A 27,391-nucleotide genomic window follows, 5' to 3' on the forward strand; every position below is an offset into this window, starting at 1 on the left:
ATCTTCCTCCTCCCTTCCATCTTCCTCCTCCCTTCCATCTTCCTCCTCCCTTCCATCTTCCTCCTCCCTTCCATCTTCCTCCTCCCTTCTCCTTTCCCTTCTCCTTCCCCCTTCGGCTTCCCCTATGGCAGCGTGGTGTAATGGTAACTTAGACTAGATCTTTCCAGAGCCAAGAGAGATGCAGGTTCGAGTCCTGCCGCTGCTATCCCCTCCTTTATCCTACCCTTACATCTATTCCCCTATTCACAAGGCAGCGTGGTTTGATGGTAACATAGACTGGCTCCCATAGGGAATCCAGCTGAGATGCAGGTTCGAGCCCTGCCGCTGCCACCCTCCTACAAGAACTACGGTTCTCTGCAACGATCTGCCGGACATGCCGTACTCTAGGTCCGCAGTCTAAACCTATCTTCCATGGCAAGGGCAACGTATCGAATTCGTTGATACAGCTTGGGGGAAGCAGTGGCAACTTCCGAACTTTGAGTCCGCTGCGCTTGGTCTCCTAGCTAGACCAGTGACCTCGGACATGCAGTTGCTGAGTCCGGCCCTAAACATTAAGACATCAAAGCACAGTATTGTTAAGGTATGTGGCTAACCTATGAGACCGCCCTAGGCACATCGAGAACTCAAAGCACGGTGAGTTCCAGGTAGGTGGTGGTAATCGCCGGCTTAGTCCTGCGTATGCTATCTACGAACTAGCTTAGTACATCAATCTGCAGACACATAATAGTCTTCTATAGGATCGCTACAATGATCATGGCCTCGGTTATCATAAGTGAATACTGCCACCCCTTCCGTCATCCCATAGATTAAACAATGTATTAACAACATATACATTAGGCACTTATAGTGCACGTATGTCATCATTATACAGATAGATATTCATCAAAATACATTGGCCAACTTGTGTACCTACCTACTTCTCCAATTTCAGAGCCTCGCTGACCATCCCTACCCTCACCGACTCCACTAGCCCATGAATCCCAAAAAGATCGAGCAACCCCCTCAACAACTGGCCCAATCCACCACCAGATACATCAAGTACCTTATAGACCCAGGCCTCGCCGTCTATCAAAGCCTTGAAGAGCTGCTCGATCCCTAGTCTATCCATAATCCTATCGACTCCGATGCCATATAGCAACCACCGGAGGATCATGTCCAGCCATGGCCCTTTCAGCATACTGCTAAGTAGATCGATGACACCGGTATGCAACAGTCCTACAGATGTGATGATATCGAAGAGTCTGTTGGAAAGGAGCGTCCACAGCGGATTGATCTTTCTCCTAGCGTAAGACATTTCCTTCGACTTCTCGGATAGCCGGAACCGACTCGTGGTGATTGTGTCGATGACTGTCTGTGCCAGGTCTTTGAGGACTTCGGCGAGCTGGTACTCAATTGTAATTGTTGTGGCGTTGTGGGCGGAATGATCGCGTGGTTCTATTGTGGACGCAATTACACCGTCGGAATCGAGAGCCCGGAGGGTGTTGTTGCAGTCTTGCAGAATATCCCCTGCTGAAGTGACCAAGGGCTTTACTTCCTCCACAAGGCGCTCTGCTGCCAGACGGCTCTTGGGCTTGAGGTTGGCCTCTTCGATGTCCTACCGTAATATCAGTATAGCCAATTGCAAGGGGGGTCAGCAAAGAGCTTACCAAAATTATTTGCCTGCAAAGTGGATCGACTGAGTCCTCTGTCTGGTGGACAATGGAGCACATCTCATCCGCCAGATGTCCATTGTCCACGGTATACCCACTATCGTTAACGATAATACGAGAGAGATTCTGCATGTCAAACCGAGCGTGTTTTTCCTTGGGCTCAGCCTCAGGCTCAATATCCGGGACCTCCACATCTAAACTGCACCAGCCGGTTCTCTCTGCGTCAAGGTCATGCGACAGAGGAGACCCATCCGGCGTCAAAGCATCTGTATTATCATTGATTCCGTTCGTAGCGTCGCGAGTCTCAGCTGGAGGCGACGGCAGTCCGTCAAGGTCACGATTGCGGAGATGGCCCCCGTTAACCAACCGGCCAACGACCTGATCAGATGAGTCGTAAACCAGCCCGTCTTCATCCAGGGTGAGGCCCTCAAGAGCCCCGGAGCCAACAGAATCTACCTTGCCGTTCGTTGGCCTAGCTTTTATCTCCTGTAATAAGCCAGGGTTGTTCAGGGCATTGCTCTGACTGCTCGAAATAGGCCTCGCCTTGCCAACAGTGACTCCTCGGCTGTCTTTGAACTGGCCATGATCGTCAAGCTGCAGCCTTTCGATGCAGATTCTCATGGCGTCACCATCAACGAGCTCTCCGACCGTATTGCCATCGGGGGTGAGAATTTCGCCGAGAGTGTTGCAGATGAGACCCTGGAGGGTGGAAAGCGGCGGCACTTCGTCCCGGTCTCGGTTCCGGCCGTCTGCGCCTTCCTCTTCTGTCTGGCCACGGATTGCTTCCTCATCGGCTTCTTCCGGAGAATTCGGAAATTCCACCATGTCTTTCATTGGAGAAGCACGACCCTTCTTCTCCGCCATTGTCTCCGGCGAGGTGTATGTCTCTTCTTTTAATCTTGCTTGAGGCGCAGTCATGCCGTCTTCTCCCACCGCATTACCATCAGGGTCGTCGCCCCAAACTCTGCCATCCTTGTCTCCCTCCGACTCTGCATCATTCTCAACCAGGATATCGACACATCCAATCAGATCTCCGTCCTCGTCCAAGATCTCACCGTCGCCATTCACGATTTGCCCGATCAAGTCTCCAGGGTCGCCCTCGATGACTTTACCAATTGCTCGACCGTCCCTGTCTAGAATCTTGCCATCTTCGCCGACGGCGAGTCCGTCTAAGCTTGACAACGAGAGCGGTAGACGTCCAGAAAGTCTTTGGGGACTCCCGTCACTCATTCCATCAGCGACATTCACATGCCCGGGTCCGCTGTACTTGTACGAATCGTTATCCAATCTAACACCCTCGTTCATCTCGTCATGAAGCTCTTTGATAGTCTCTCGCGCTTCTTCCACGGGAGCGGAAGCGTGAGTAGGCTTCTTTCTGTCATCGGCGCCGAGGCCTTTCGCGGCTCGCCCTAGATCGCTTGCTGCTGTCCGGCCGCGGCCCAAAACTGAGCCAGTTGCATCTTTTGTCCTGCTGGACGGATCTTTGAACATATCTCGAGTAGCGCGGAAGCCTCTTGGGCGTACGTCCCCCTTTGTACCGGAATATGCCCTTTGGAAGGGGGCCTTGCGCGCAGCGAGAGAGGCCATCTTTGCTATGTAGCATTATCCGTGATCAATTGTTCTATTTCGCCTCAGTTATGCTTACATAGCTAGGTAGAGGAAGTCGTTGTTAATATTTTAGATGCTTTAGATAAACAACTATCGCAAGAAATGGTAAGAAGAGAGAGTGGGCATACACAGTAACAACGCCATACAGGCCGAGATCGAACCACCAGCGTTTGCCAGTTGAAGACAACCATGGAAACCAGGTGGGCTGGTCGATAAGGTTAGCGAGCCTTGACACCCGATCGATGTAGCACTTTTGATCGTTGGCAGAACCACTGGCTTGCCTCTTCACATGCAACTCCTTCTCAAGTTTCTGACGTATGAGAACCCTAGAACGCAGCAGTCCACGTCTTGGCCACATCACACATTTGTCGTCCTGTCCCATTTACTGAAGCCACCGCCGCGGCTTTTATTCTAGCTTACGGCCTGCTATCATTCTAGGCTTTGTCTTAACTATGCTTTAGTGCTTACAACCCTTTTCGGCTCGATTTTTGGCGCTGAGACCGGACTACCACTTACTCATTCACATTCATGGCTCGCAATATGCCCGCCCGCAAGCCCTCGCACGGTTCAGATGACGTCTACACTTCAGACGTTGACGAAGAGGTTGAACGCGACCTGCCCGCTTATCCCTATGCTTACGAATATGAATACGAGGACGAAAACGCCCCGGCGCGAACCAACTCGGCGCAGGGGCGGAGACAGACTACTCATACCACGCAATACAACAGCAACCGGACTCAAGACCACAAAGGTGTCATGACAGAAAACGCCGGCATTCGGACGACGTCCAACTCGAGCCCCATCCGCACTGTCAACAGCAACCCAGACGTCAATCCCAAGAACAACTTTACACGAAATCGGACGCGTGATGCCAACTCCGATTCGAACTCGCAGGCAATGCAAACATATTCGGCTTGCCAAGTCTCGACGACGAGGAATGGGGCAGGCGAGATCCAGTCGCAGCATGAAGTCTCGAACACGGAGCAGTTCGGGCAGGATCAGCAACTCTTCAACAATGACGGGCTGAAACTAAGGCTGAATTTGAACCTTGACGTGGAGGTTGAGCTCAAGGCTAGAATTCATGGCGATTTGACAGTGGCGTTATTGTGAGTTTTCCTAGAGTCTACCTATGCTTATCGTGCTGACAGGCGCGGTAGGAAGTAACTCACTACGCTCATGGTTGTGCAGGCACCCAGCCTTTGTGTACATTATTAAACTCCACATACTGTATCTATTATTATGTATCCTGAACTGCAATTACAGGCTCGGTTGTGATTCTCTCAGTTGACAACACGATACTCACAATGTCAAAGGACACTAATTTCACATGAACAGGACACACTGTTTCCATGGAACAAAACCGATCCTATCGCTGGTTTGAGCGCCAGAGGAAGAAAGTTCAGGTGGTTTGAGATGTTCTCCTAGGTACGATTTGCTCGGGCTGGAACCCTCCAATAACTATCTGACAGCTATAGTCAGCTTATGCCACCCGGTATGCATCCCTCCAATTACACAGGGGAAATGCTATTTTAATCTTACATGTATAGTTTGACCAGCTTCGAGCCATAGTTAAAGTCGTCTTGTCCAAACATTCGCGCAGTAACCTCCTTCCTTCCCAGCGAGCACGACCCCTGGACATATTCGTGGGATCGAGGCCGAATGGTTTGCCATAGGCCACCTAGAGTTCTTGACCAGCCACGCTGTCATCGGTCGAGCTTTAAGCTTATTGAACAGTGCCCCGCCGCCCTCTTTGTTCCTACCTGCCGGGTTGGCTAATATATAGACCTCCCCGTGCGGTCAACTGCCTCCGAGACTTCCAATAGGCCTCACCAGGGTTTTTCCTCTACCACTTTCTTGCCATCAAGGACATTTTTCAACGAAATGAGTGACCCACAGCTTGAAACTGTGACAGACAGCAATCCCCGCGTCGTCTCCCCTGATGATGAGCCGCACCTCTCTCAATCTAGCCCAACGTCCTCCACCCCAGGGGCACCCCGTCACCGCCCACCCAAGCTCCGCCGCTGCCAGCCCCAAACCACCGGCGAACCGGAGCTCCCACCCGACACAGCCGCGCAGCTCGCCGCCAACCCCGCCGAGAGCAGCCTGGCCGTCCAGCAGCCCGAATGGCGGCACTCTTCCGTCCATGATGCCGACGACGAGCACGAGCACAGCAATTACGTCTACCCATCTTCGGAGCCCGCAGCCTCTAAAGATACCAGCTCATTCGGAGCTGGCCCAGCCCCTGCCCTATGGACGCACCCGCAAGCCCCAAACAGCCGGCAGCGCCTCGTGCTCGACCAAAGCGACGGTGCAGCGGGCGGACAGTCACAGCGTCTGACGCGGATTAAGGACTCCGAGGACGCGTCCGGCGACATGGCGCGCAATATCCACGGCAAGGCTGTTAGGACTGTGGGCGGGGTGACGGACGGCGTTGTTGGGGGTGTGAGTGGGCGGAGCGCCGGCGGGAGAGAGGTGCAGGAGCGGCGCGGGGGTAGTAATGAGCAGTTGAGATTGAGGTTGGACTTGAACTTGGATGTGGAGGTGCAACTTAAAGCGAAGATTAGGGGGGATTTGACGTTGCAGCTTATGTATATTCTGGCTTTCTTCTGTTGCTTCTCTTCCCCGAGGACGGATATGGGCAAATTCGCGTTGCTTTTTCTAGCTCCTGCTAGGACTTGGGCTGACATCCCTATTTTTAGGAGTTGAACCGCGATTGACTTGGGAGTCGGAGCTGGAGGTGGTTGGGTTTGGTTACTGGGCTGATGATGAAAATGAGGGTGATGGACTCGGGATAGTCAGATACCTTAGAGAAAATTTTATCAAAAGCATTCAATTTCCAAGGATAGACATAGACATAGAAACTATCAACTTCTCTCTGAAATTATCTTGCAATCAATTATTCTTTCCGTCTTTGCCGCACGCTTACAATGTCCTGCCTCGAATTATATAGGTTTACGACTACGGGCGTAGCAGCAAAACCTCGAAGTTGAAGCTAACAAAAGGGATTTAGGGAAGAACGTAATATAAACCAAGGACTACACCCATCCTTAAACGATCACTTAGTGAGTAGCCCGCTCATGGTTTGCTGCTCGTTAGGGCTACATTATGCCCCGATGGAGTGTGCATGGCTTAGTAATTCGTCGTTATGCATGGGCATACCTACTGTATCGTTCGCGGCCGCTCCATCCAACCTCTCTCCATCTCCACCAACACCTTGCCATCGATTCATGACTACGCGATGGAACTTACGGCGCGTTTGGCGCGATCCATCGCAGAATGCTTTCTCCAGGTCAATGAGCAGGCCGCTATACTGCCTCAGTGGGACTCGTCTGGGCAATGGCACCCAGCGCCATAATCTCCCTCCGATTTCAAGGAAAGGTCTAGTCGTCAAGAATGTTCAGCATCCACAACCCAACCGCGTACAGAGGCGATCGTTCCTTACCGGGTCAATACCTTCTATCCTCATCCCGCCGACAATTTTCATCGGTCTTCTCTTAACCCTCTGGACCTGGAAATGTTTCTGGATCGTCATGTTGCAGGATAAACTGCTCTACCTCTCTTGGCTTCCACCCCTCTCACGCTCTGAGAAGATAGAGGATTATAAGCGAGAGTTTCGAGGTGTCGCTTGGTCTGAAACGTCTATCAGAAGTGAGGATGGGACGAGGTTGGCTGTTTGTGAGGGGCGGCTGCCTTCATGTGCGTCTTCAGTACGAAAAATTGGGGATGGAGGGATAGGGGCGGCGAAGAAGAAGAGAAAGATTAAGGTGGTAATTTGTTATTTCCAGGGCAACGGCGGCTCAACACCCCTACGGCTTCCGCTGCTTTCGCTCGTTATGAAGGCGATACAGGAATCATCTTCATCATCATCCGTGACGGATGGTACTGAGCACGAATACGAGTATATCATTACGGCCCTCTCGTATAGAGGCTACTGGAAGTCCTCAGGCCGCGCAACACAGCGAGGCATTGAAGCCGACGCACAGGCTTTCCTCGACTGGGTCCATGACTCCAATACAGAGGAAGGCCATGATCTCCGCATTGTCCTCTGGGGTCATAGCCTCGGCGCAGCAGTTGCGAGCTCAGCTCTCGCAAAGCGTCTTTCCACGAGCACCGAGACAGAACCGACCGGTGTCAAGAGAGATAATGTAGCCGGTTTGATCCTCGAAGCACCAATCTCCAGTATCAAGGACATGCTGATCGCGCTGTATCCGCAAAAATGGCTACCGTATCGGTACTTGCATCCGTTTTCGTGGAATACGTGGGATGTTGCGGGAAATCTTGAACGGCTTGCTCAACACCACAAGAGCTTCTCAGAAACTGGTACTGCCAATGGGGGCGAAGTGCCCCCTATCCTCCTCCTCTCCGCTGAGAACGACGAAGTCATCCCGCTCTGGGTTGCGGAACAGCTGGAGGCAAAAGGGAAAGATCTTGGACTGGATATTGAGAGGATGAATGTTCAGGGGGCGATGCATATTGAGGCGCCGCTGAAGGTTGAGGGGAGGGGGAAACTCGTGGGGTTCATTAGGAATTGTGCCGAGGATATAGATGGGGGTAAAAAGACATAGATAATACTGTATATAGTCTGCCCAAAACTCTGCAGCACATATCAGGTTGATTGAGCTGGTCCTGGCCCTACATTAGGGACCGTTAATTTACTGTTCACTATGAGCCTTGTTCCAGCATCGTGTAGCGCTCCGACCCGGTATACACTTTACTCGACATCTACTCTACATGACCTCTATATAACGTCTTCCTTACTTAACATCTATTCTACTCAATATTTACTCTACTGAACATTTACTTTACTAAACCTCTCCTCTACTAAACATTTAATCTACTGGACATGTAATTCACTAAACATTTACTCTACTAACTATCTAACTTACTTCCTACACTACTTAAAACGTGTACTCTATTCATCACCTACTTTACTTATAACCTACTCTACTTCATCTCATTCTACTTCACATTACTCTACTCGACATCAACTCTACCTATGTACAAAACCAGATTAGTCCCCCCCTACCGGTCCCTAGAGGTCAGACTATGCATCATTTTCATCCCATCGCATCTTATTCCATCCCAAAATGAGTAAGATATAATAAACCCAACATAATCATGCCAAGGCGAGAGCCATAAGAGTCCAGCGCACTCCTAAAACAACTCGCAAAACATACCAAAGCTCCCTTTGTTACTTGTCACCACTCCTATAATAAAAATAACATAAGCTCTTTGTTCTATATCCGCTCCCGCTTGCCCATGGAAGTGCTATACTGAATAGACGCCATGTCATGTCAACCTCGGGTTCATCAGGCACGGTCCCGGTACCCGTGGACGGGAAACAAAGAGCCCTGCGCCGTCGTCTTGAACACCACCCAGCAAATCAAACCAAGGGGTGGCCCCTGTTCTGCAGGAGTATGTGATTGGAAATTACCCTCGGCGCGAGAGACTTCATGTACCTAGCAGCGCCCTTTCCATTTGTTGCGGTATGATTACCACCTTACCTGAGATGTAGGAGGAAGGGACGACACGATGCTTGAGGCAGCGGTGACTCCAGACACAGGAGAGATAAAGTAATATGAGAGGGGGGAAAGTTAGCAAATGTCGCGCGGGCGCTGGCATCATGGCATGGCATATTGTCTTACCTGTTCCTTGTTACTCGATGCTATTTTTGTTGGCTGGGCTCTTTCTTCATGAAACGCCTTGCCCTAACTTCCAGCAGCCATTCACTATGTAGCAACTTTCATAAAGAGACCATCGAGGTTTCATTGTCCTCTTAACTCATCAAACATACTATGAAACAGTTTCTATCCTTGCTCATAATGAGCAAAGTTCTACTACACAGTGCCGTCGTCCGAATTAGCAAGTGAAACTCTCCAGATGTTCTCAGCGAAGGGTGCCATATCCATGTATATATGCCAGGGGAATCGCCCTGATCAAGTGAGAGCCGTGAATGAATTGCTGCCCATCAAACGCACACATTACCGCCTTATACTGTACTATATTATTTCCATACCATCATATATATCGCTAGATCATGGTGCATAAGCGCGGACGCCCCGCCGACCCGACTTACCGGGACACCGGCACCGAGCCTGACATCGACGTTGAGGTCAGGCCCACGAAACGTGCAAAGCAAGCACGAAAGAAGGAAAAGGACGATCAAACCCTCTACATCCAGGCAAAGCCATCCAAGACAGCAGAGCGCAAAACAAGGTCCAAAATAGAAGCGGCGAAGGAGAAAGCCAAAGAGAAGTGGATGGAAGAGCGCCACACCAAGCAGAGAGCCTGAGCGGCCCTGACTGGGGTGCGGATACTTATGTGCATCCGCATATCAATACCGCTATCAGAGCCGAAGCCACACGGCATCAAGTGGTTCTTCGGATGAAGAGCGAGGTCGAGCTTGCGGATGTTGTAAGCGCTGCAATTCTGAAAGAAGCCGAAGAGGCGGCCGAAGCTGTGCTTGAGGCGCGGTATAATGCCGTGAAAACGTGGGAGATATGTTCCAATTTCGATCAACAGCGCGCTGGAATTAGGAAGTCACAGAAGAGCGCTGATATTCAGGCCCTCCGGGCCACGGAGAAGGCGACGCGCGCCGAATTCAACTGGCTCAAGCAAATCGCTGCGGAGAAGTACAAGAAGGCGCAGAACATTGGCTTGCGGCTCGACCACCCTTTTGCGGCGCAGAACGGCGGCTAGACGCTCCTCAGCGAGGACCAGCAGGACGAGCTCCTGCATAAGCTGACAGAGCTGTCGCATTCTGAGTACGATCTGCTCGAGGCAGGATTTCCAAGGCCCGGACGGCCTGGGTTTGCGCGTGCGACGGCTAGAGACCCCAAGGAGCCGAAGAAGGGGGCCGTTGCACTAGACTGTGAGTTTGTGCAGGATGCGCAGGGTCAGAGTATGCTGGCGCAGCTTGTCGTGATTGACGTGTTGACGGGGAAGGTCCTGGTCGACCAACTTGTCAGGTCACCGAGGCCTATTGCCAACTATGCCACGCCGTTCAGCGGGCTAACGAAAAATCCATACAAACAGTACAGCAGGCTGAAACGTGTTCTCCCCGATGTGACCGCGGCGCAGAATGCGCTCTTCGAGCACATTGACGCGGAGACCATCATCATCGGCTGGTCGGTGCACAACGACTTTGAGAAACCGGAGCTGTGTCAAGAGCGTGTCGTCGATCCCCAGCTCTTGCTCCGACGGACCGTGGAGAACAAATATGGTAGCGAGTTTGGCGCGCGGTTGGGGAGGTTATGGAAGCTGAAAGATATCATGGCGGAGCTGCTGGGCAGATTCGTGCAGCTGAGCGAGAACGGGCATGATTGCATGGAGGATACTTTTGCAGCAAGGGAATTGATGATTTGGTGGCTTAGAGAGAGCAATGCGAAGCCGGTGAGACGGTGGGTGAGGAAGATGGCGAGGGATAGGAGTGCGTATCTTGACAGCACATGCTGGCTGGATGAGCTTGAGCGACAGAACAGATTCACGCCGGCGTCAGAAGACTCGGAGGCCAACCTGGAGGAGGCTGAACCCATTCCGGTCCTGGAAGAGTCTTAGTCTGAGGCCTGTTCGGAGGAGTAGGCTGTTTTTTATTTCGATGTATATACTCTTCGTTGACGTATAGCTTTGATTTAAGATATAACCGTTGAGAGAAAAGAAGGAACTGAAGTCCAGAGCTGCGAGATGGCAAATATCTCTAGCGGATCGTTTCTTCCTAATAAGAACCCACTAGTCCCCGTGGTAACCACACAGGAATGGCAGGATCTTGAGCTGGGAGGATAAGAGGAAGAAAAAAAAGAGTTGATTGCGAACTAGCAGACTTCCGTCACAGTAAGACGCAACCCAGCAAAAACAGTCTGATCTCTCCCGCTCAGTCTCCAATCGTCCCTCTCATACCCATCGCAACAAATAATGGTCCACCTCATATCTCATCTAAATACAGCACTTGTCATCCTCCTCCCATGGCCAAAACGCACTGGAGCAGCCGGTATCCCAAAACACACTGCGCGTGCCGGAAGGACAGTGGCGGTCGCCGTCGTGGCACGCTCCGCCTTGAGACTGGCAGGAGACGGCGTAGCCTGTTGTACGTTAATAAGGGTCGAATTTATGGATAGAGGAGTGAGGCTGGGATAACGGACCATGGGCGGCGAAGCTGGATGATGACCTTTGTTAGCTTGACTCTGGAGAGAACAAGGATGAGCGAAGGGAGATGATTGTTGACGTACCCGATCACAGCGAGGACAATGGGGAGGATGGACTTCATCTCGCTTGAGGAGGTGGTGGAAATCTGGGTGGAATAGTTGGTAAGGTTGTTGATGAATACTCTCGATCAGGGAAGAGGCCTGAGGATAGTAGTGATGATAATAGGATTCAGAGCTTGGGGGGAACCAACGAAGACCTTTATATCTTCATTCTGCCTCCTGAATCCTCCTGTCTGCCTGAACCTCACCGTCATTGTCAATAGCAGAACACGAGAATAAGCAGCACCTCCCCACTCTGGAAGGCAGTGATCGATAGCCGAGACGTCACATCTGTACCTAGAAACATAGGGATCACAAAATACCGCACAATCCCACTGCAGATCTCTCGTATTCCTGCATCTGCCTGATGCCCCGGGACAGATCACGCCACTATACGGGAGGTTTGCTTATATATTTACACCCTGTGCCCAAATATAGCATATCCATATGCTGTCTGGCCCAGATCACTCGTACCCTTCGGCACCCCAGGAAGATTAACGCCAATACACCAAGGAATCACGTACGTTTGCACGCTTGGCTGTATCAGCAGCTGCAGATTACCAGATACGAGGTGCTATATATAGTGCTGGGCGAACAATTTCAATATGCCTTTCGTAGCTACTGAACAATTCGCTGCTTGAGGGGGGGGCTGCATTTGTGCTTCGTGTTGAGAGGGACGGGACCTCCAACGGCGATACACATCGGCATAGCTCGGTGACTACTATCAATTCTCGAGAGAGAAATCCCAGAAGGACTTGGAAGACAGGACCCTGAAGCATATTCTATGTATGTACAATACAGGAAATCGAACCGACCTTCCCACCCACATGCTCTTCTATCTACTCAACCATTCAACGTCTTCAAAATCAGCTGGACCTCCTCATCCGCAGCCTCCAAGATATGCTCTGGCGGATACTCAGCCCTCCATCCAATCCTGCTCCCATTAACAGCCGTAAACACACAGTTCCCACCAAGCTGCACTGCGATATTTCCATTCCTCAAATCCAGGCCACGGCCCATCCTCTCCAGCGCATCCTCATCCGCCATCTCAACAGCATCATCGTCAATGACACCGCGCTTATACAGCGCAGCCGCAAAGGCAGCGTAGATGTCATCCCACGCCACACTCCCCGAGGACGCAAGATAGAAGCCCTCCCGTCCATATCCGATTTCCGTACCCGACAGGATCTGTCTTAGGATCTGCGCGTAGAGAGTCGTTGTATCGTGGATGTGCGAGACGGGCCAGACCTGTTATCTCATAAGCACCTCGCTTCCATTAAGGGGTAAGAAATGGCTCATGCGTACTGGTTTGCCACTGTCAACTTTATACACCCTCCCCGCCGCCCTCGCAGCTTTGACAATCGCCACATCCTGGATGGAGATCTTGTTTCCGTACCCATTTCCCTCGCCGTAGACGATGCACGGAGCGAAGATGTAAGCCTTTACACCGTGGCTCTCCGCTGAATCGACGATATCTGCGTTCGTGCGTGCGATCTACTCTGATGTTAACACCATCTAGTCTCTCAAACAAGGTCCGATGTAGACGAACCTGACTAAACCAACTATAACTCTCCGGCGCATTCGTCGTTTTCTGAATCTCATAGAGCCTCTCATCCGTATCCTTCAGTTCTGTTGCGGCAGTAATCCCAACATGCGAGCTAAACGCCTTCGCGCCCGTCGTATGCAGGAAGTGCACCTGTCTCCCCGTCTTCTCCTTCACGGTTCCAAGGGCAGCAATCATGGTTTTCTGCGTGGTCGGGAGAAATGCATCGATGAGGAAGAAGATGATGGTGATTTCGTTCTCAATGATTGTAGAAGTTATTGAGGTAGCATCGTTAAGGTCGATGACCAGAGGCTCGGCGCCGTATTTGCGGACGGACGAAGCTTGGGATTCTGTGCGGGTCAGGGCGTAGAGCTTGTTGTAGGGTGGCAGGGTGGACTTTGTTTTTTGGAGGTGTGTCAGGAGCGTTCCGCCTAGGTAGCCTGAGGTGCCGGTTAAAAGAATGTTGTGGGCCATGATGGCAATAGTGGTGGTTTCGGGTCTGGGGGTCAAAGTAATGTTGAAGTGTAGGCATTGATGGCGTCGTAGTTGGTACTTATTTGGGTTCATATACTTGACAACAATATGACAAATGAGTTGGAGTGCTTACTTAAATACTGTCTCCGAATTATTCATCTCGACTCATTGTCGGAGGTAAGTAGTAGTTAGTCTCGGGATTGCTACTATCGTGAACTCCGAGAGTAAGCCCCGGATATCTGGTTTCCGGCTTGCCGGGGCTTAACTAGTCGAGAGGGTAGGCCGTGGAGGTCAACTGAATGTTCTTTTGATAATGTACAAGTCTTCTCTATCTAGAGTGGATGGTTTAATATACATCAAGCCAGATATATTACATCTAGCACAGCTTTTCCCTTCGGGCTTCAAAAATCGAAACGAGCCAGAACGCCGATAGTTGATCCAGCTACGCCCACTCCCCAACGCGCTTGAACGGCTTAACCAGCCTTGTCGCCTCCATCATAACAAGAGACCTCGCCATATTCACGCCCGTAACCTTCGCCTCAACAACAGACAGGATTTCAACACCCTCCAAGGACGGCGGAACGGAAATAGCACACCGCAGACCGAGACTGGTAATCGCGCCCAGGAAACCAGTATCATACTGCGTGCCGGCAAGCGGCGTCGCGCTGAGCGGCCGGTGCACGAGACACTCGAACGTCTCGGGGAGCGCACATTCTGCAAAGTAGAACGCGCGGAAGAAGAGCATGCACGCCCAGAATTGCTTCGACATGTGGTCGATTGCGCGGATGCGGTTGTGCTTCCAGCGCGTGCGCGAGATATACTCTTCGACTGCGGCATGACTGAAGGGGAGGAGGTCGGCGTGGGAGGGGTCGAGCGCGTCGAAACGGGTCTGGTTCTCGGATTCGAAGCGCAGCGCGGCTTCAATTTGGTAGTGGGCTAGCATGTCGGTGAAGCGGCGGAGGGGACTGGTGGATTTCACGTAGGCGTCTAGGCCGAGAGGAATGTGTTTCATTGGTTGCGGAGATGAGACGCCACGGGGGGCGGCGAGGTGGAAGAACCCTTCCCCGCCGTACTCGGACATATTGTCCCTGGTTAGGCGGGGGAGTTCCGGGTGGTAGTTTGTGCCGTCGTAGACGGCGGGGATGTTGCGCTCAGCGCACCATTTGGCCGAGACCCAGCAGGCGAGGTTCATAAGTAAGGAGACCAGGTCGTGCTTTGATGTATCCACGACTTCGTGCGGGTCTCGCTGCTGCGGGCGCAGTTGGATGATCGGGTCGCCTACGTAGTAGCCGGCCTGGCTGACTTGCATAGACGGCTCCGGGAGCGGTTCGTTTCCGGCGCTCATCGAGACACTGAGGTTCATTGAAAGAGGCCATTCCATCGCGCCGTTTTGGCGGCGGTGCTCGCGGAACCCGAGCATTAGCTTGCGCAGGGTGTGGAATGTGCTCTCGTCTTCTGGTGACACTGTGTCTTGTATCCCAGGACGAGATCGTCTGGGCATTTTCCCTCCGACGACCAAGGGCTCCATGGATTCATCGGGCTCAACACCAAGAATACTGCGCAGCTTGTCGTGGGTGATATATTTGACATTTTGAAGAGTCCCGTTGCACACATCTGTCTCCAGAACCTCACCTTCGAAATTCATCTTGGCGCTGAATGTCAAGCAAGGTCGGCCAGGGGCCAAACTAAAGTTCTTTTGTGTCAAATCTTTGGGAAATATCGGATACGTCCTGTCGGGGACATAAAGTGTCTGTAACCGCGACGACGCATATTGGACATTCAAGTGATCACTGGCTAGGTAAGCAGACGGATTGGCGATGTGGACGCGAACCCAGAAAGTGTCCTCTGACCCTTGGATACGCTCAAGTGAGATGCCGTCGTCAATCTCCTCCGCATCCACAGCATCGACACAATACACGGGCAACTCGCCCCAGTCCTTTCGTAAAGTGGCCATTGCATCAGTCAGGCTACTGTTTTCATCACCTTCGCTGACGGTAGGTGGTGGCGTGGAGAGCGAAAGGTCTGCATCCAGGAGGCGCGGGTTCTCCCATGGCGCAAAGACCCCAATTTCCTGCAGAAACAAAGGGGCAGAGCCAGCATTCAGATCTAACGTGCTATACATGCCCGTTGCGCGCATGATATGCGATCCAACTGACTGCAAAGCCGATGATCTCATCCTCTTCGGCGGGATGCACCAAAGCTGGAGAAACTGTATAATGAGCTTGTCGTCTGCCGTAAAGGCGTCGGTTAGCACCCGCCGCACCACGCAAGGATTTCCATCCTGCCCAGGAACGAAACGTTGTGACGATGGGCCTACGCTAGCCATCACTGTCGGTGAACGAATTGCCCGGCTCCTTCGAATCAATTGTTGTGCCTTATAAATGAATGCCGACATCGGATGATCTCTCGGTGGCGATTTATTTAGCGAAGCTGACTGGACGAGATGAGCTTGGTACTCATGGCACCAGGTTGTAACCTTGTCAAGCATCTTGGCGATCGGAGTAGGGAATATCATGTATTCATGGTTAAACAGAGAGCTCCGATCACTGTCTATCAAAAGCGGATATTGGCGACATGCTCGGTGGACGACAAATCGGATCACATCATTGACCTGCTCGGGCATGATTTCCAGCGCAGCGCAGGCTAACTCGTCTAGTGTCATCTGTAACTGCTTCTCCTTATGGGCGACTAGTGTGTAGATATTATCGAATCGAGCGGAATTGGCCCGATAAAGTGCATGTGATTGCATCTCAAACTGGTTGATCTTGTCAAGAAGATATGCACCCGCCTCGCGCGGTACTCCGCCCTCGATCGTTGACTGCATATCGCCGCAAAGCACGGCGGTGGTATCTGGAAAGTATGGGTGGAGGCGAGAGACCGACTTGGGGCTTGTGAATCCCCTCACCACGAAGTCTACATCTTTGGGCTCCGCGATTTGCCATTTCCCTCGATGTGTATAGAATTGGTGTTGTTTATTAATCGTTCGGACGTAGATGGCATGTCTCAACATTGAGTTGCTGCTAAATATTAGCCTTTTTTCCGTAGCTTTGGAAGAAACACCTACGGCCTAAAAGCGACCAGGTCGCCGGGATGCAGATAGTCGTCCGCTCCCTCCCCTTCATCGCCAAAATCGACAAAGTCGGACATGTCCTCGTCCGTCAGTCGCAGCTGATCGTCAAGTGTCTCCTCGCCCGAACCGAAATTGACCATGTTCCCGACCCACGGTTCTGAAGGATCCGATATGCTGATATCGCGGACTGGGTCCAGAGTATCCGGCCTGAGCGCCCGCCATTTTCGTAAATACTCTCGGATATCTTTGTTCTTCGCGAATTCGGCCTGCAGTCGAATATCCTCGATGGACTGCGCGTGTCCAAACGAGGCGTCGGAGGATGTCGCTTGCAATTCAGCCTTTGCAGGTTAGCGCAATATGCATTTATGGCTCAGAAGACACAAACCTCAGCCGTGTTACTGTTGTACCGCCGGTTTTCCGCTGGGCTCGCGGCCACTCTGCTCAGCGCTGCTGGACGTAGACGGGCGCCGACGGAGGTACAGCGGCTGAGCTTAACAAGGCTCGGACCAGTTGCCCTGCCATACACCCGGGCTCTGGACAGAATCAGCGGCATGATTCAGCATCCATTATAGGATCAGCAGCAATTCAACGAAGCAATGGGACGAAAAAGCTCGGAGGCGAATAGTCCTCCGATCAGAGAAGATAGAACTGCCGGCAGTATACCTCACCGCTGGAGCGGTCTAGGAGCTATCTGTCGGTCACGTGTCAAGATACCGCTCCCTTTCTTGCTTTCTCACGAACATTATCGGATATCATAGTGCTGAGGCTTTAGTCCTCAACAACGCTAAACTATCGCAGCTTGCCCTTTCTTTTTATGCTCTCGACGGAACTGGACCACCTCACTATAATCACTAATCCCGATCGACCTCTTGTTCAGAGTACTCCAGACGCGGGGCGTCCGCCGCGTTGGCTGGGCTTTTGATGACCTTCATGAACTATACGCTCTACGCCACCTTTCGATTTGTCCTGTTGACTCGATTTTGTCGCTTCCACATTCTAGCTTGGATGCCTAGACCAATCGAGAGACCGCGATCCATATATATCTTCTCGAACGTATCCCCGAAATGCCGCTCCGAGCCGTGAACCGAATAAAAGCAGAGAGTCTTAACAGCTCGGTAATAGCTTCACCTTGTATAGGCCTCATTCGTCCTTTGTACGAGCACTATGGAGCTTTCCAGCTCAATACAATCAACTAATGCAGCGTCGGATTTTCGAGTACGGGAAAGACGCACATATACATGGCGAAGGCGAAAGGAAGAGGCAGCAGTCAACCCGGCGGTATACTCCGACCAGCCATACCTGGGCCCTGCCGGCTGTCACTGTCAAACCGGATTCTTTCTATGGCTGGGAATTGGCTCGGTGTTAGTGAACTGATCACTGTGAAGACGGGGATCTTGCCGATGACTTAACCCAACTCCCGCGATTTGGACTATTCGGATTGTTTACTTCCGGCCACATCCTATCCGATCCCATTACACCTCGATCCACTAATCCCTGGTAAGTAGTTGCCTGAGCAGGCGGCTCAGTCTGAAGTCAAGATCACCTACTATCTCTCAAAGCAGGCCGGCAACTGCCGTGCCGCAGGGACTGTACACCGTAGACCGTCCGGAATTCGGATGCACGCAGTGACTGAGATGGATATGACGTCCAACAAGGTTGAAAGTAACCATAAACCTACCCTACCCCATACCCCACATTCAGCCCCCGGAAGTCTGGACCCGTCACCTAGAACCTTGAGATTATCCACCAAAAGTCTATCTTGACATCCTTAAGTCTAAAACCCCGGGCCGGTCGATTTACGGCCTATCGAAAGATGTTGTCTAAGATCCAGACGGTTACGCAATTATCTTCCGCAAGCAAGGGAATGTTCTGCCCAGCTACGTAGACCCGGCTGTACGCCGTGACATCTACACCCAAGCGTAATGCATTTCTCCGCTCTGTCGGGGTTCGGATCATGATCTTGCTCTGAGATCTGGCCATACTTGCGCTTTTTGAGAGCGCCCGCGATTCCGTTGAGTTATTAGCCTGAATTTGTACCATATCTCTTCAAAGCAGCAAAATACTGTACACAAAGTCAGCGGTAGTCCACTGGTAAGAGCATCACGATCCTGTTCCTATTCAATAGGCCGCTATCGTTTTTTTGTACTTATTAATACATGCAGCAATGGCAAGGTTACACAAAGTCCTGGATTGTTCGTCTTCTAATCTCACATTGACTCTTCGTAGATATCCGCTCTTTCATCTTTGTTATCATAGGTACTCAATAAAATCTAAATATCATCAAAGTCATTTCTATATATCCCGGAAAAGTCTCCACCCAAAACAGATATAGATGCAATGCAGCGATGCAAGAAAATCTAGAAATACCCATCATATCCATAATAAACCCAGTCTCATCCTCTCTCACTCCAATTTTCACCAACCCACCACTCCAAAAACACAACCAAATTGAGAACAAAAAGCATGCAACGCGTGTAAAATGGAAATAAAGAAGAACCATTCTATCAGCCGTCATCAACCATCGCCAGCCCATCTAGCACATCCTCGGCACCCAGATCCCCGGTCCCAAGCATATCGACATCTCCACCTCCACTGACAAAGTCTTTGCTAGTGGGTAAGTTCTCCAGATCAAGTCCCAGACTCGGTCCAATGCGGCGCACAAAGCTCTCGCAGAGCTTGAATGCGCGTGCCGCGGCGGCACTGCTGAAGCCGAGATGGTGCAGCCAGCGCAGGGCCTTGTTCGTCTCATTGACCATAGTATTGCGGTCGAGCTCGGGGATGTTGGAGTCTGCGCCAGTATTGCCCGTTTCTGCGTCTTCGATTGGACGCGTTGAGAGGCCGATTAGGAGGGCGGTTGTGGCTTGCATTAGGAAATGCAGAATCGTCCACCAGGGTGTTACCGAGGTAAGCCAAGCTGTGTCGGGTGTTTCGGGGAGAATGGAGAGGAGGGATGTTGAAGCGCGGAGGCAATTGAGCGTCATGAGGGCGCGGAAACCGCCGCGGGTATTCGCGTCCGCGGCTTTCTGGAGGGAGGTTGGACTGTGGGAGAGGCAGGGGCGACATAAGGTAATGCGGGCGGAGTAATAGTAGATGGCTAAGGTTATGCGCTCGCGGGTGTGATCGGCTTCGTCCACTGTAGGGCCCCCAGGGAACTTGAAGGTATCATCGTTCATGGAGACGCAGAAGCGATAGTGGAAAGGGACTTTGTGGAGCCAGATGTCCATGCTTCGAGAGTGCTTATCCAGGCGCTGTTCCAGCTGGCTCGAAGATTGTCGAAGCCCTTGGATGCTGTAGACGCTGTTGATGACGGCTTGCGCGATGATGTTGAGGTCGATGATCATATGGAATAACAATGCCGGGGATGGCTCGCACTTTGATAGCCAGGCCGAGGCAGACTCTGCTTCGTCCTGGCTCTGGAAAAGCGTCAGCTGCAGCCGGGTGCATCGGAGGTTGCTGTCGCGGAAGATTTCGCTGAGGCCTGGTTTATGGTCTGCGCCTTCTTCACTGAATGGGACTGGGAGTAGGGTAGCGCTAAGCCCTTCGCTGCACCCAGAAATACGGCCCGTAATGGAAGTTACAAGGTGTTCGAGGAGGAAGATAGACCACCATAGACGGGTGCGAGCTTCCTTCGACGACGCCGGGGTTTTCTCGTCTTTGAAACGAAGGTTAATGCCCAGGGATATGGCGGAGCGGAGGGCCATGCTTGAGAATTTCGATGCACTATGCCGTCAGTATATCCGAAGGTACGGTAGCTGATGATAACATACCCATTGACCTGTCCCAACGCAATGAGATAGACTGCAACCAGCAGCATGACCTGGATCTGCTGGAGATCGTCATGCTGAAACAGCACATTTCCACTCAGGCACAACTTTCTTACTCGGTTCAGAAACACCATGTCATCTGTATCCCTATCATCCGCTGTGACTTGGCCGGTCAGCTTACAGTACCGACAACCCAGCGCGAAGATCATGTTCAGGACAGCCAGCCATTTGTGCGGTGGAAACTGCCTTTTCTTGTAGAACTGTTCGTATTGCGAAGTGAACGTGTGCTTCCGGACCACCGTGAACGACGGATGTACCGACTCCATGTATGCGTTGAAATACTGGTCCGCTAGCTCTTTCTCCGGGACAGCGTACTGGTCAACCGAGTCTGTAAACGGAATGGACAGATCGTCTAGATGGTAGCTCATCGAATTGATCGGGATATCCCTGCTAGTAGTAGTACTCTCCCCGTTCGACTCGGGGTGTGCTCGCTGGTCCGATACGTCCTCGAGCTTCTGCATCCAGGCAACCTCGGAGTTCTTCCCAAAGAACCCAACCGCCACCGTCTTGTCGCTGCGATTCAGATCCTCCTTAACCAGGTCAATCTCCTCCAATGAACCTTGCGATGTGTTCGACTCGGCATCACTATCATCTGCGTCTTCCCCATCATCGGACGGCGGCTGTTCGACAGCCTAATCTGTTAGCCATGTCGTAGAGGCATTCAAGGTACGCACCGATAAGACCTTCTTGATCCGCTTCGCAAGATGCGGCTCAAGCTCCGTCTCCAGTTGTTTCAAAAGTTTTTCATATCGCTCGACCTTCTCTGCAAGTACTCCCAGCTGCTTCTGATCCCGAATTCGCTTGATATCGATGTACGAACAATCCAACCCATTTTCACGGCACTTCCGACACGCCGGCCGCCCAGCATCACATTTGACCTTCCGCTGCCTACATGGCTCGCAGGCTCGTGCTGACCGACGGCGTTGGGATGTCGTCTTCACCGCAGTGGCTCGAGGGATGGCGATCTTCGGCGCGGGCATGCGTTCCGGCTGCGGTGGAGGAAGCGAGGCGATGATGTCTGGATATTGCCCATACATATACGGCTGGTAGCCTAGGAGGGCTGGGTTTGGTGGTGCGGTTGCAGCGCTCACGCCGGCCCTCCACAACCATTCGGAAGCCGGCGCCGCGGGGTTCGGATTGTTGTTGCCGGCATTCTGATTGACCGCAGAGCTAAAGGAAGAACGGTCGGAGCGGTAAGAATCGTCCATTACTGTCGCCCATGAGGGTTAAGATAGAGCGGCAGTGGAAGTCTTGGTGTTGTAATCTGGGTCGATTCCGTAGATAAAGTCAGACCAGATCGAGATTTGGGACAGAGGGCAGACAGATTGTTTGGAAGATTTGGCGGCGGGCTACATACAGTTCGGATGATGTCATAAACCACCCACATGAAGATCAATCGTCGCGGTGACGATGGGTCTCCGACTCGCTATTCTAACAGCCACGGGCTGAAAGAGGAATGATTTCGATGTTCTTGGGCATGGATCTATACTCCGAAGCGCCTTTCCACTTACTCCGGAGATTTGTTCCTCGAAATTCATTAGGTGCTATAACGGACTCCCTGCAGCCTATGTATAGTTGCGATCTATACCGCAGTCCATCTGTCTTTGTATCCGCGTCATAGAGCATAGCCGAGATTAAACACAGGTGAAGGTCAGAGGTGTAGAGAGACCCCAGCTTGAGCCTATCAAAAACTCCGCAGCTTGCCTGAGTTGACAGATAAGAGGACCTTAAGAAAACTCGCCCTGTCGAAGAAGCCTCGCGGGAGCTGAGTCAAATAGCTACAAAGTGCCCTCTGAGAATGGTGCCCTGTGCCGCGAGAGACCTACCCCTGTGTCTGGCGACTATCCCATGACGACTCATGCAACCAACCTCTTTTTGGAAAAATGTTATTTGTCACTCGGAACTAAATCGCGAAGGCTGCAGCAAATCGCGGCAAACCCTGGAGATTGTTGCCCTGCAACCAAAGACACAAAGAACCCGCACACCTGAGAGATCACATTTTCCGCACAAGTCGCCCTGCACCATGTCTATTCATGATGGCTCGTAACACCTCCCTCGCGCTATGTCATCTTTACCCAAACTTAAAGTCTCATACCGATCAAGCATGTCAGACAGACGGTGCTGCCCAAGCACACGATATCGCTCGTCCATGTCTAACTTTTCCAGACCATTCGCATACTCGTCACAAGTCGATCGGGCTGTGCATTCCTCGTCAAGAAGCGTTTTCATCTCGACACTCACCACGGGAGAGTACCGAATTCGACCACCCTGGCACTTGGCGCGGACATTCAGCCTGAAGAGATGAAATAAATTCCGCCCTAGCTGGGACCGACTGGCTATGTTGGCGAACGCCGTTGCAAGGAATAAAAAAACGTCGTCTAGAATATCGAATTTGCCGTGCCGCTCGACCAGCACGAAGAGGGCTAGGTTAATGGCGTAAATGGAGAAATGGTGGGCGTGAGCAAAGCCGAAATTTTCGCGTTGGATACGAACCAGGGTCGCGATGGCTCTTGCAGCCGACTCGGTTGTGTCGCGCTTGTTGCAGTCTAACAGTGGGCTGGGACTCGTTAAGTTTTCTGGGGTTTTAAGACCCTCAGTGGCGGGGCCCAGGATTTCCTCTTCGGCGTGGAAGAGGAGAAGGATCATGACGAGGGTATGATATCGCATCTTCATCACGAGAACGTATGGCGGCACTTCGTCGTCCCTTTTGAAGTGGGCGGGTAACCCGTCTGTCCAGTCACGCAATCTTCGAAACAAGACCTCTTTGATCTCTATTTGTTCAACTCCAGATGGCGCTCTTCTGTCGCTCGCAAAAAGACACTGGGACATGTCTCGTGCAATCTCACTTAGATTGCAAGATATCTCAAAATACTCACTAAGGAATGATTCCTTCGTGTATCCGCTGAGGGGATAGGGTAACCAATGAGTCTTATAATCATGTCTGTCCGGTCGTTCAAGGTTGACATGGTTTATCAGACTCGCGCGTAAGAAGCAGGTGTGCACGACCCTACACATTAGTACTGTACAGGCAAGAGTCAGGGGGAGACACACGTATCAATTTGAAACAAGCCCCAAGCAGTACGTCTAAGGGACGCGTCCATATCCTCTGGGAAATCCCGGCTTGAAAGGATTGGTTTTCGTTCACCGACGAGGCCGAGAGCTTCCCCGGTCCAGGTAGCCAAGTGCAGCATTTTATACCCGCAATCGTTCTTCCCACAGAGAGAATACCTAGCAAAGTAGTTAGGGCAGCACGGATCAGAGGCCTCAGATGAACAACCTTTCATGCAACAGAAGTATTCCTTGCAAGTAGGTCAGCGACAATGTATCAGGCTCGATTAGTCTCAGCCGTTCGGCCTCGATTAGAAAATCCCCACCCTTGGTCACGATATTCCCGGGGCTGGCATAGGCCTCCAAATAGTCTGAAAAATGCTAACTGTGTTAAGAGCCGTCCGCTTCGTACAAAGGGTGGCTTACACATGCATTCGCGAGCAGCGCATTCACCAAAAAGGGGCTGCAGAACTCCGAGTTCGTGTCCCCCTTCATCATGTGTTTGAGAAACACGTCACGATCCAAAAATGTATGAAACGGGTAGTCCCATGTGAAGTACAAGGAGACGAGATGGGAGACTAGGTCCGAGTCGGCCGTGACATTCGTCCATGGTCGCGCAGGGACTCGAAAGGGCGCATCAACACAGAGATATTGGATGTCCATGACCTGAGGCCGCCATGACTGCATGGTATCCTCATTGATCATATACTGTATATCCTCGAGATTACCAACCACCCCTTCCATCTCGTCATTGTCTCCTTCTGTCATCTTGAGATAATTCCTAATATGATGGCGTAGCTCTTCGTTGGTAGCGTCTCGTCGGATCATCTCGAAGAGTTCGGTGGCAGAGGCCAGGTCTTCTGCGCGCAGTACCCTGAGAAGATCATTGAACAAGCCGCGATAATAGTCCAGCTCTCCAGCCGTACGCTTGGCCGCCACCCGACGGCGCTGGTCCAGCGTCTCATCAAAGATACATTCTCGGTTCAAGGTGCGACAGGTGTCGCAAGGCTGCCTGCCAGTGCACTGGGTGTGTTAGGCGGATTGGTCGCGCTGGGCGAGATGCTTGCCTTTCGCTTGGACTTTTTACAAGCAATGCATGCCATAGAAGCCCGCTGCTGTTTCTTGCTGGAATCGGTGGAGCCCCGACGCTCCTCTGTTGGAGATTCATCTGCCGATATCTCACATTGTGGCGAAGAACCAGGTGCAAGATGACGATGCTGCGTTGGAGACTCGGTCATATTCATTCGAAAGGTGGTTCGAAAGGTGGCAAATCTGACTCAAGTAACCATGATGCCAGGACGAGCGAGTATTTCCCGCTTCATAATCTCATACCCATGCTTCTTCTTTATATCTTAGAAGCGGTGTCGACTCGCAGTCGCTCTCGTGACGTATAGGTAAGGCCGTTGGTATGGATGTGTGGACCAACACCCGGAAATTGCACCGAAACAAACCAGACATGCCTGCCAATGGCCGGCTTTGGCAGCGGTCTCCTTGTCAACAAGTCCGAAGAGACCGTGGGTCTTAGCAGAAGAGTATGAAGAGGGTCAGGGTTCCACCTGGACATCCGCCTCGGCATTTACACGTGATGGTGGTACGGACGGGGTCGAGGCCTTGTTCGACCTTCAACATCTGGGGTTCCAAGTCCATCTCTTCGGGGTGGCCGTTGGTTTGAAGATCTTGACATGATTCACTCACGTCCTATGAAGATCGCTTCGGATCCATGCAGCTTCTGTTGGAAATGATGCTTCATTTGCCGAGCACGGAAGACAATCGCGAACGTGGCAAATGGATTTCGAGCCGAATATAATAAAAAGCTTGTCCATCAATATGGCTTGGGAAAATCCTACCGTGGGCTAGTAGGAAATGTATTCCATTAAGGAAGACGGTGCGGTTTTGCCCTTATACTTGTCAAATGGCTTTCTTACGCACTAGAGCAAAGCAATCCGGGTTTCCTGAGTTGTAAATAACTCCAATTGTTCGGTTCAGGTTATGCCGTGAGTTTCAACATGTGCTTATTGTCAGCATTCGGGAAGATATAACGCGCGGAAGGTCCCTAGGCAGCAGATGTAGAACTACGAAATATAAATCGGAAGCAAACCACGTCCGATACCTACCGCCATCGAGACGGGGCCAATCCTGATGTACGCAAAGCGGAGCCTCGTTATGTGAAGAGAGCACTTGGTGTCTGCCTCTGCCAGCATGAGCACGGAGTAGAGAGCGGAGGTGCAGTGGTGTCGGTAGCTTTAGCCCCAAGAGACTCGATCTATGGTTGCGTAAATTGCTTATTTATGGTTGCGCCGGTCTAGCAGTCAGCCATTGCAGCAATATGACAACAATTATTCCGGCCTGACAAAGCCATTCAGCTTGAGGACCAAACAGGGAAGGGCGCGGGGCCAGCCCAGAGACGAGAGGGGTTGGCCTGCCAGGTAGGACAGAGAATGCAGCGCCGCGGGCTTTTATCGAATGAATCGTGGTTGCTCGATGGATTAACGCATTCATCCCACTGCGGTAGGCGACAGTCTCTTCACTGGCTGCACTGCGGTGAGAGGAGATCGTCCAGTCTGCGGATGTGTTTACAACCATGCCTTTGTGAAATAAACTGTTGACGACAGTTCAAGATGCATGAGCTAGCCTGTTTTGGTGTACTTGAAGAACAATCGTGTAATTCAACAGCCGCTGAGTACTGCTAACCAATACCGTAGGAGGCCACAGCGACCAGGAAAAGCAATGGGGCCGCAGGTAGAACTTCCCGGCCCCCGGAATCCACTAGCTTGTACTCTGTAGGTGGAAAGCGTGGGCGAATTAAGGGATAACGGATTTGTTAACTGGGATATGGCCCGCCTGAGGACTGGAGGCTGGTAGGGATGTCATGGTGGGAGAACTGGATAAGGAGGGAAGGGGTCCTCGCGGGATCTCGATCAAAATGAGTTTTGTGTGGCGAGAATCGTCAACTGCACCCCAAGATCGACCCAGCTTCTGTATGCCACGTGTAAGAGCAAAAGAGATACTCCGTACTGTATACTCCTACTCCGTAATCTGTGTACTGCGTAGCTTGGTCCGTCATTTATTAGCAGGTTTCAGGGGTTTAACTCGGACGCGCAGGAAGAGGCTTGATCCAATGTGCTGGCAAAAATCAGCGGCTGGCCTTGGTGTATCGCTGGATGCTGGAGATGGACCTTAGCCACAGCTGTTTGCGAGTCCGATCTCAGCTAGTAGAGCCGGAGCCGGCCTGACTTTGGAACCCCCACAAAATCAGGGATGCTTGGCAGGAGACAACTCCACAGCCCAACTGACAGGGACTTCGCTAATAAAGAATGAGGAATTTTGACAGGCACATACTTCGGCCCGGTAACCATGTCAGTATAGTGAGCACAGGGCATGCGAATGTGTCCTGCCTCTCCTTTCTGGAAGAGAGATGTTTGTGGCGCATGGAGGCGTGGCGGTGCATTCAATAGATCCGTGTCCACGTCCACTAATTCCGTCGATCTATCGAGCTTCCGACGTAATTCTTTACGCTGTCCGGAGTAGGAAGTGGGAAAGGATTATCACTGACAGGGCTACGGTCTACGAAGTACTTCGCACAACATGCGAATCGCTAAATTGATTCAAATCCCCCATAGTCGATTCCTGCAGCGACCACTGTCCAGTGTAAAGAGTCGTGGTTTACTGTTCGCTCTAGGATCAAGGTCATGAATCATGAATAGCGTTCCCTTTTCGAAACACCGTTCAATCTTCACCGACGTCACGACCAGCTTGGCGCGCTTTATCTTACTGCCTGGGTTCTAAGATTAATTCTCCATTTATGAGCTTCGTCAGTGGCTCCTCTTTTAATCCTTCTCGGCTGCCCTGACCTCCGGGCCCTCCCCTCATCTCTCCACTTTGCTCCTTCCTCCTGGCCTTTCTTCTCTGCTCTGTCTCCTAACTCATCCGTCGTC

The 27,391-nt window shown here is 51.7% G+C and overlaps 8 protein-coding genes and 2 non-coding genes across 10 annotated transcripts; 5 read left to right on the forward strand and 5 right to left on the reverse strand.

Annotated features, from left to right (window-relative positions):
- Positions 1-126: 126 nt before the first annotated feature.
- Positions 127-205, forward strand: BDW74DRAFT_t170. Its single transcript has one exon. It is a non-coding gene; the product is annotated as a tRNA-Ser (tRNA).
- A 44-nt stretch (positions 206-249) lies between these two features.
- Positions 250-330, forward strand: BDW74DRAFT_t171. The gene has a single exon. It is a non-coding gene; the product is annotated as a tRNA-Gly (tRNA).
- Positions 331-794: 464 nt separating this feature from the next.
- On the reverse strand, positions 795-3,510 carry BDW74DRAFT_69155 (uncharacterized protein). The gene is made up of 2 exons (XM_073733469.1): positions 1,647-3,510; positions 795-1,594 (listed from the first exon to the last, which is right to left on the reverse strand). Exons 1-2 carry the CDS (start codon positions 3,234-3,236, stop codon positions 914-916), a joined length of 2,271 nt encoding a protein of 756 aa, XP_073580437.1. The 5' UTR covers positions 3,237-3,510; the 3' UTR covers positions 795-913.
- BDW74DRAFT_69164 (uncharacterized protein) lies at positions 3,414-4,867 on the forward strand. Its single transcript, XM_073733470.1, has 4 exons — positions 3,414-3,474; positions 3,588-4,363; positions 4,419-4,682; positions 4,733-4,867. The coding sequence occupies exons 2-3, from the start codon at positions 3,786-3,788 to the stop codon at positions 4,543-4,545; spliced, it is 705 nt and encodes a 234-aa protein (XP_073580438.1). The 5' UTR covers positions 3,414-3,474; positions 3,588-3,785; the 3' UTR covers positions 4,546-4,682; positions 4,733-4,867.
- Positions 4,868-5,138: 271 nt separating this feature from the next.
- On the forward strand, positions 5,139-7,822 carry BDW74DRAFT_181430 (alpha/beta hydrolase; the record flags this gene model as incomplete). The annotated part of the gene is made up of 2 exons (XM_073730019.1): positions 5,139-5,845; positions 6,577-7,822. 2 exons carry the CDS (start codon positions 5,139-5,141, stop codon positions 7,820-7,822), a joined length of 1,953 nt encoding a protein of 650 aa, XP_073580439.1.
- Positions 7,823-9,294: 1,472 nt separating this feature from the next.
- Positions 9,295-10,814, forward strand: BDW74DRAFT_181431 (uncharacterized protein; the record flags this gene model as incomplete). Its single annotated transcript, XM_073730020.1, has 3 exons — positions 9,295-9,512; positions 9,608-9,889; positions 9,968-10,814. 3 exons carry the CDS (start codon positions 9,295-9,297, stop codon positions 10,812-10,814), a joined length of 1,347 nt encoding a protein of 448 aa, XP_073580440.1.
- A 375-nt stretch (positions 10,815-11,189) lies between these two features.
- On the reverse strand, positions 11,190-11,520 carry BDW74DRAFT_181432 (uncharacterized protein; the record flags this gene model as incomplete). The annotated part of the gene is made up of 3 exons (XM_073730021.1): positions 11,190-11,335; positions 11,396-11,409; positions 11,483-11,520. The coding sequence occupies 3 exons, from the start codon at positions 11,518-11,520 to the stop codon at positions 11,190-11,192; spliced, it is 198 nt and encodes a 65-aa protein (XP_073580441.1).
- Positions 11,521-12,340: 820 nt separating this feature from the next.
- Positions 12,341-13,514, reverse strand: BDW74DRAFT_181433 (uncharacterized protein; the record flags this gene model as incomplete). Its single annotated transcript, XM_073730022.1, has 3 exons — positions 12,341-12,745; positions 12,803-12,991; positions 13,047-13,514. The coding sequence occupies 3 exons, from the start codon at positions 13,512-13,514 to the stop codon at positions 12,341-12,343; spliced, it is 1,062 nt and encodes a 353-aa protein (XP_073580442.1).
- Positions 13,515-13,956: 442 nt separating this feature from the next.
- Positions 13,957-17,137, reverse strand: BDW74DRAFT_169932 (exoribonuclease II; the record flags this gene model as incomplete). The annotated part of the gene is made up of 3 exons (XM_073727078.1): positions 13,957-16,546; positions 16,579-16,922; positions 16,970-17,137. 3 exons carry the CDS (start codon positions 17,135-17,137, stop codon positions 13,957-13,959), a joined length of 3,102 nt encoding a protein of 1,033 aa, XP_073580443.1.
- Positions 17,138-18,258: 1,121 nt separating this feature from the next.
- BDW74DRAFT_169933 (uncharacterized protein) lies at positions 18,259-24,694 on the reverse strand (the record flags this gene model as incomplete). The annotated part of the gene is made up of 10 exons (XM_073727079.1): positions 18,259-18,309; positions 19,125-20,304; positions 20,352-21,040; positions 21,083-21,618; positions 22,278-22,279; positions 22,459-23,385; positions 23,460-23,636; positions 23,686-23,837; positions 23,883-24,468; positions 24,537-24,694. The coding sequence occupies 10 exons, from the start codon at positions 24,692-24,694 to the stop codon at positions 18,259-18,261; spliced, it is 4,458 nt and encodes a 1,485-aa protein (XP_073580444.1).
- Positions 24,695-27,391: the final 2,697 nt, after the last annotated feature.

The sequence above is a fragment of the Aspergillus multicolor genome, assembly GCF_047715735.1.
Source record: "Aspergillus multicolor strain CBS 133.54 unplaced genomic scaffold BDW74scaffold_28, whole genome shotgun sequence".
Lineage (NCBI taxonomy): Eukaryota > Fungi > Ascomycota > Eurotiomycetes > Eurotiales > Aspergillaceae > Aspergillus > Aspergillus multicolor.

Bases quoted from the DNA above. Each gene is read 5' to 3' on its own strand.
- BDW74DRAFT_69155 (XM_073733469.1), bottom strand. From the start codon at position 3,236: ATGGCCTCTCTCGCTGCGCGCAAGGCCCCCTTCCAAAGGGCATATTCC. The intron at 1,595-1,646 runs GTAAGCTCTTTG...ATATTACGGTAG, and splicing joins TTTGCAGGCAAATAATTTTG to GACATCGAAGAGGCCAACCT.
- BDW74DRAFT_69164 (XM_073733470.1), top strand. From the start codon at position 3,786: ATGGCTCGCAATATGCCCGCCCGCAAGCCCTCGCACGGTTCAGATGAC. The intron at 4,364-4,418 runs GTGAGTTTTCCT...CGCGGTAGGAAG, and splicing joins GATTTGACAGTGGCGTTATT to TAACTCACTACGCTCATGGT.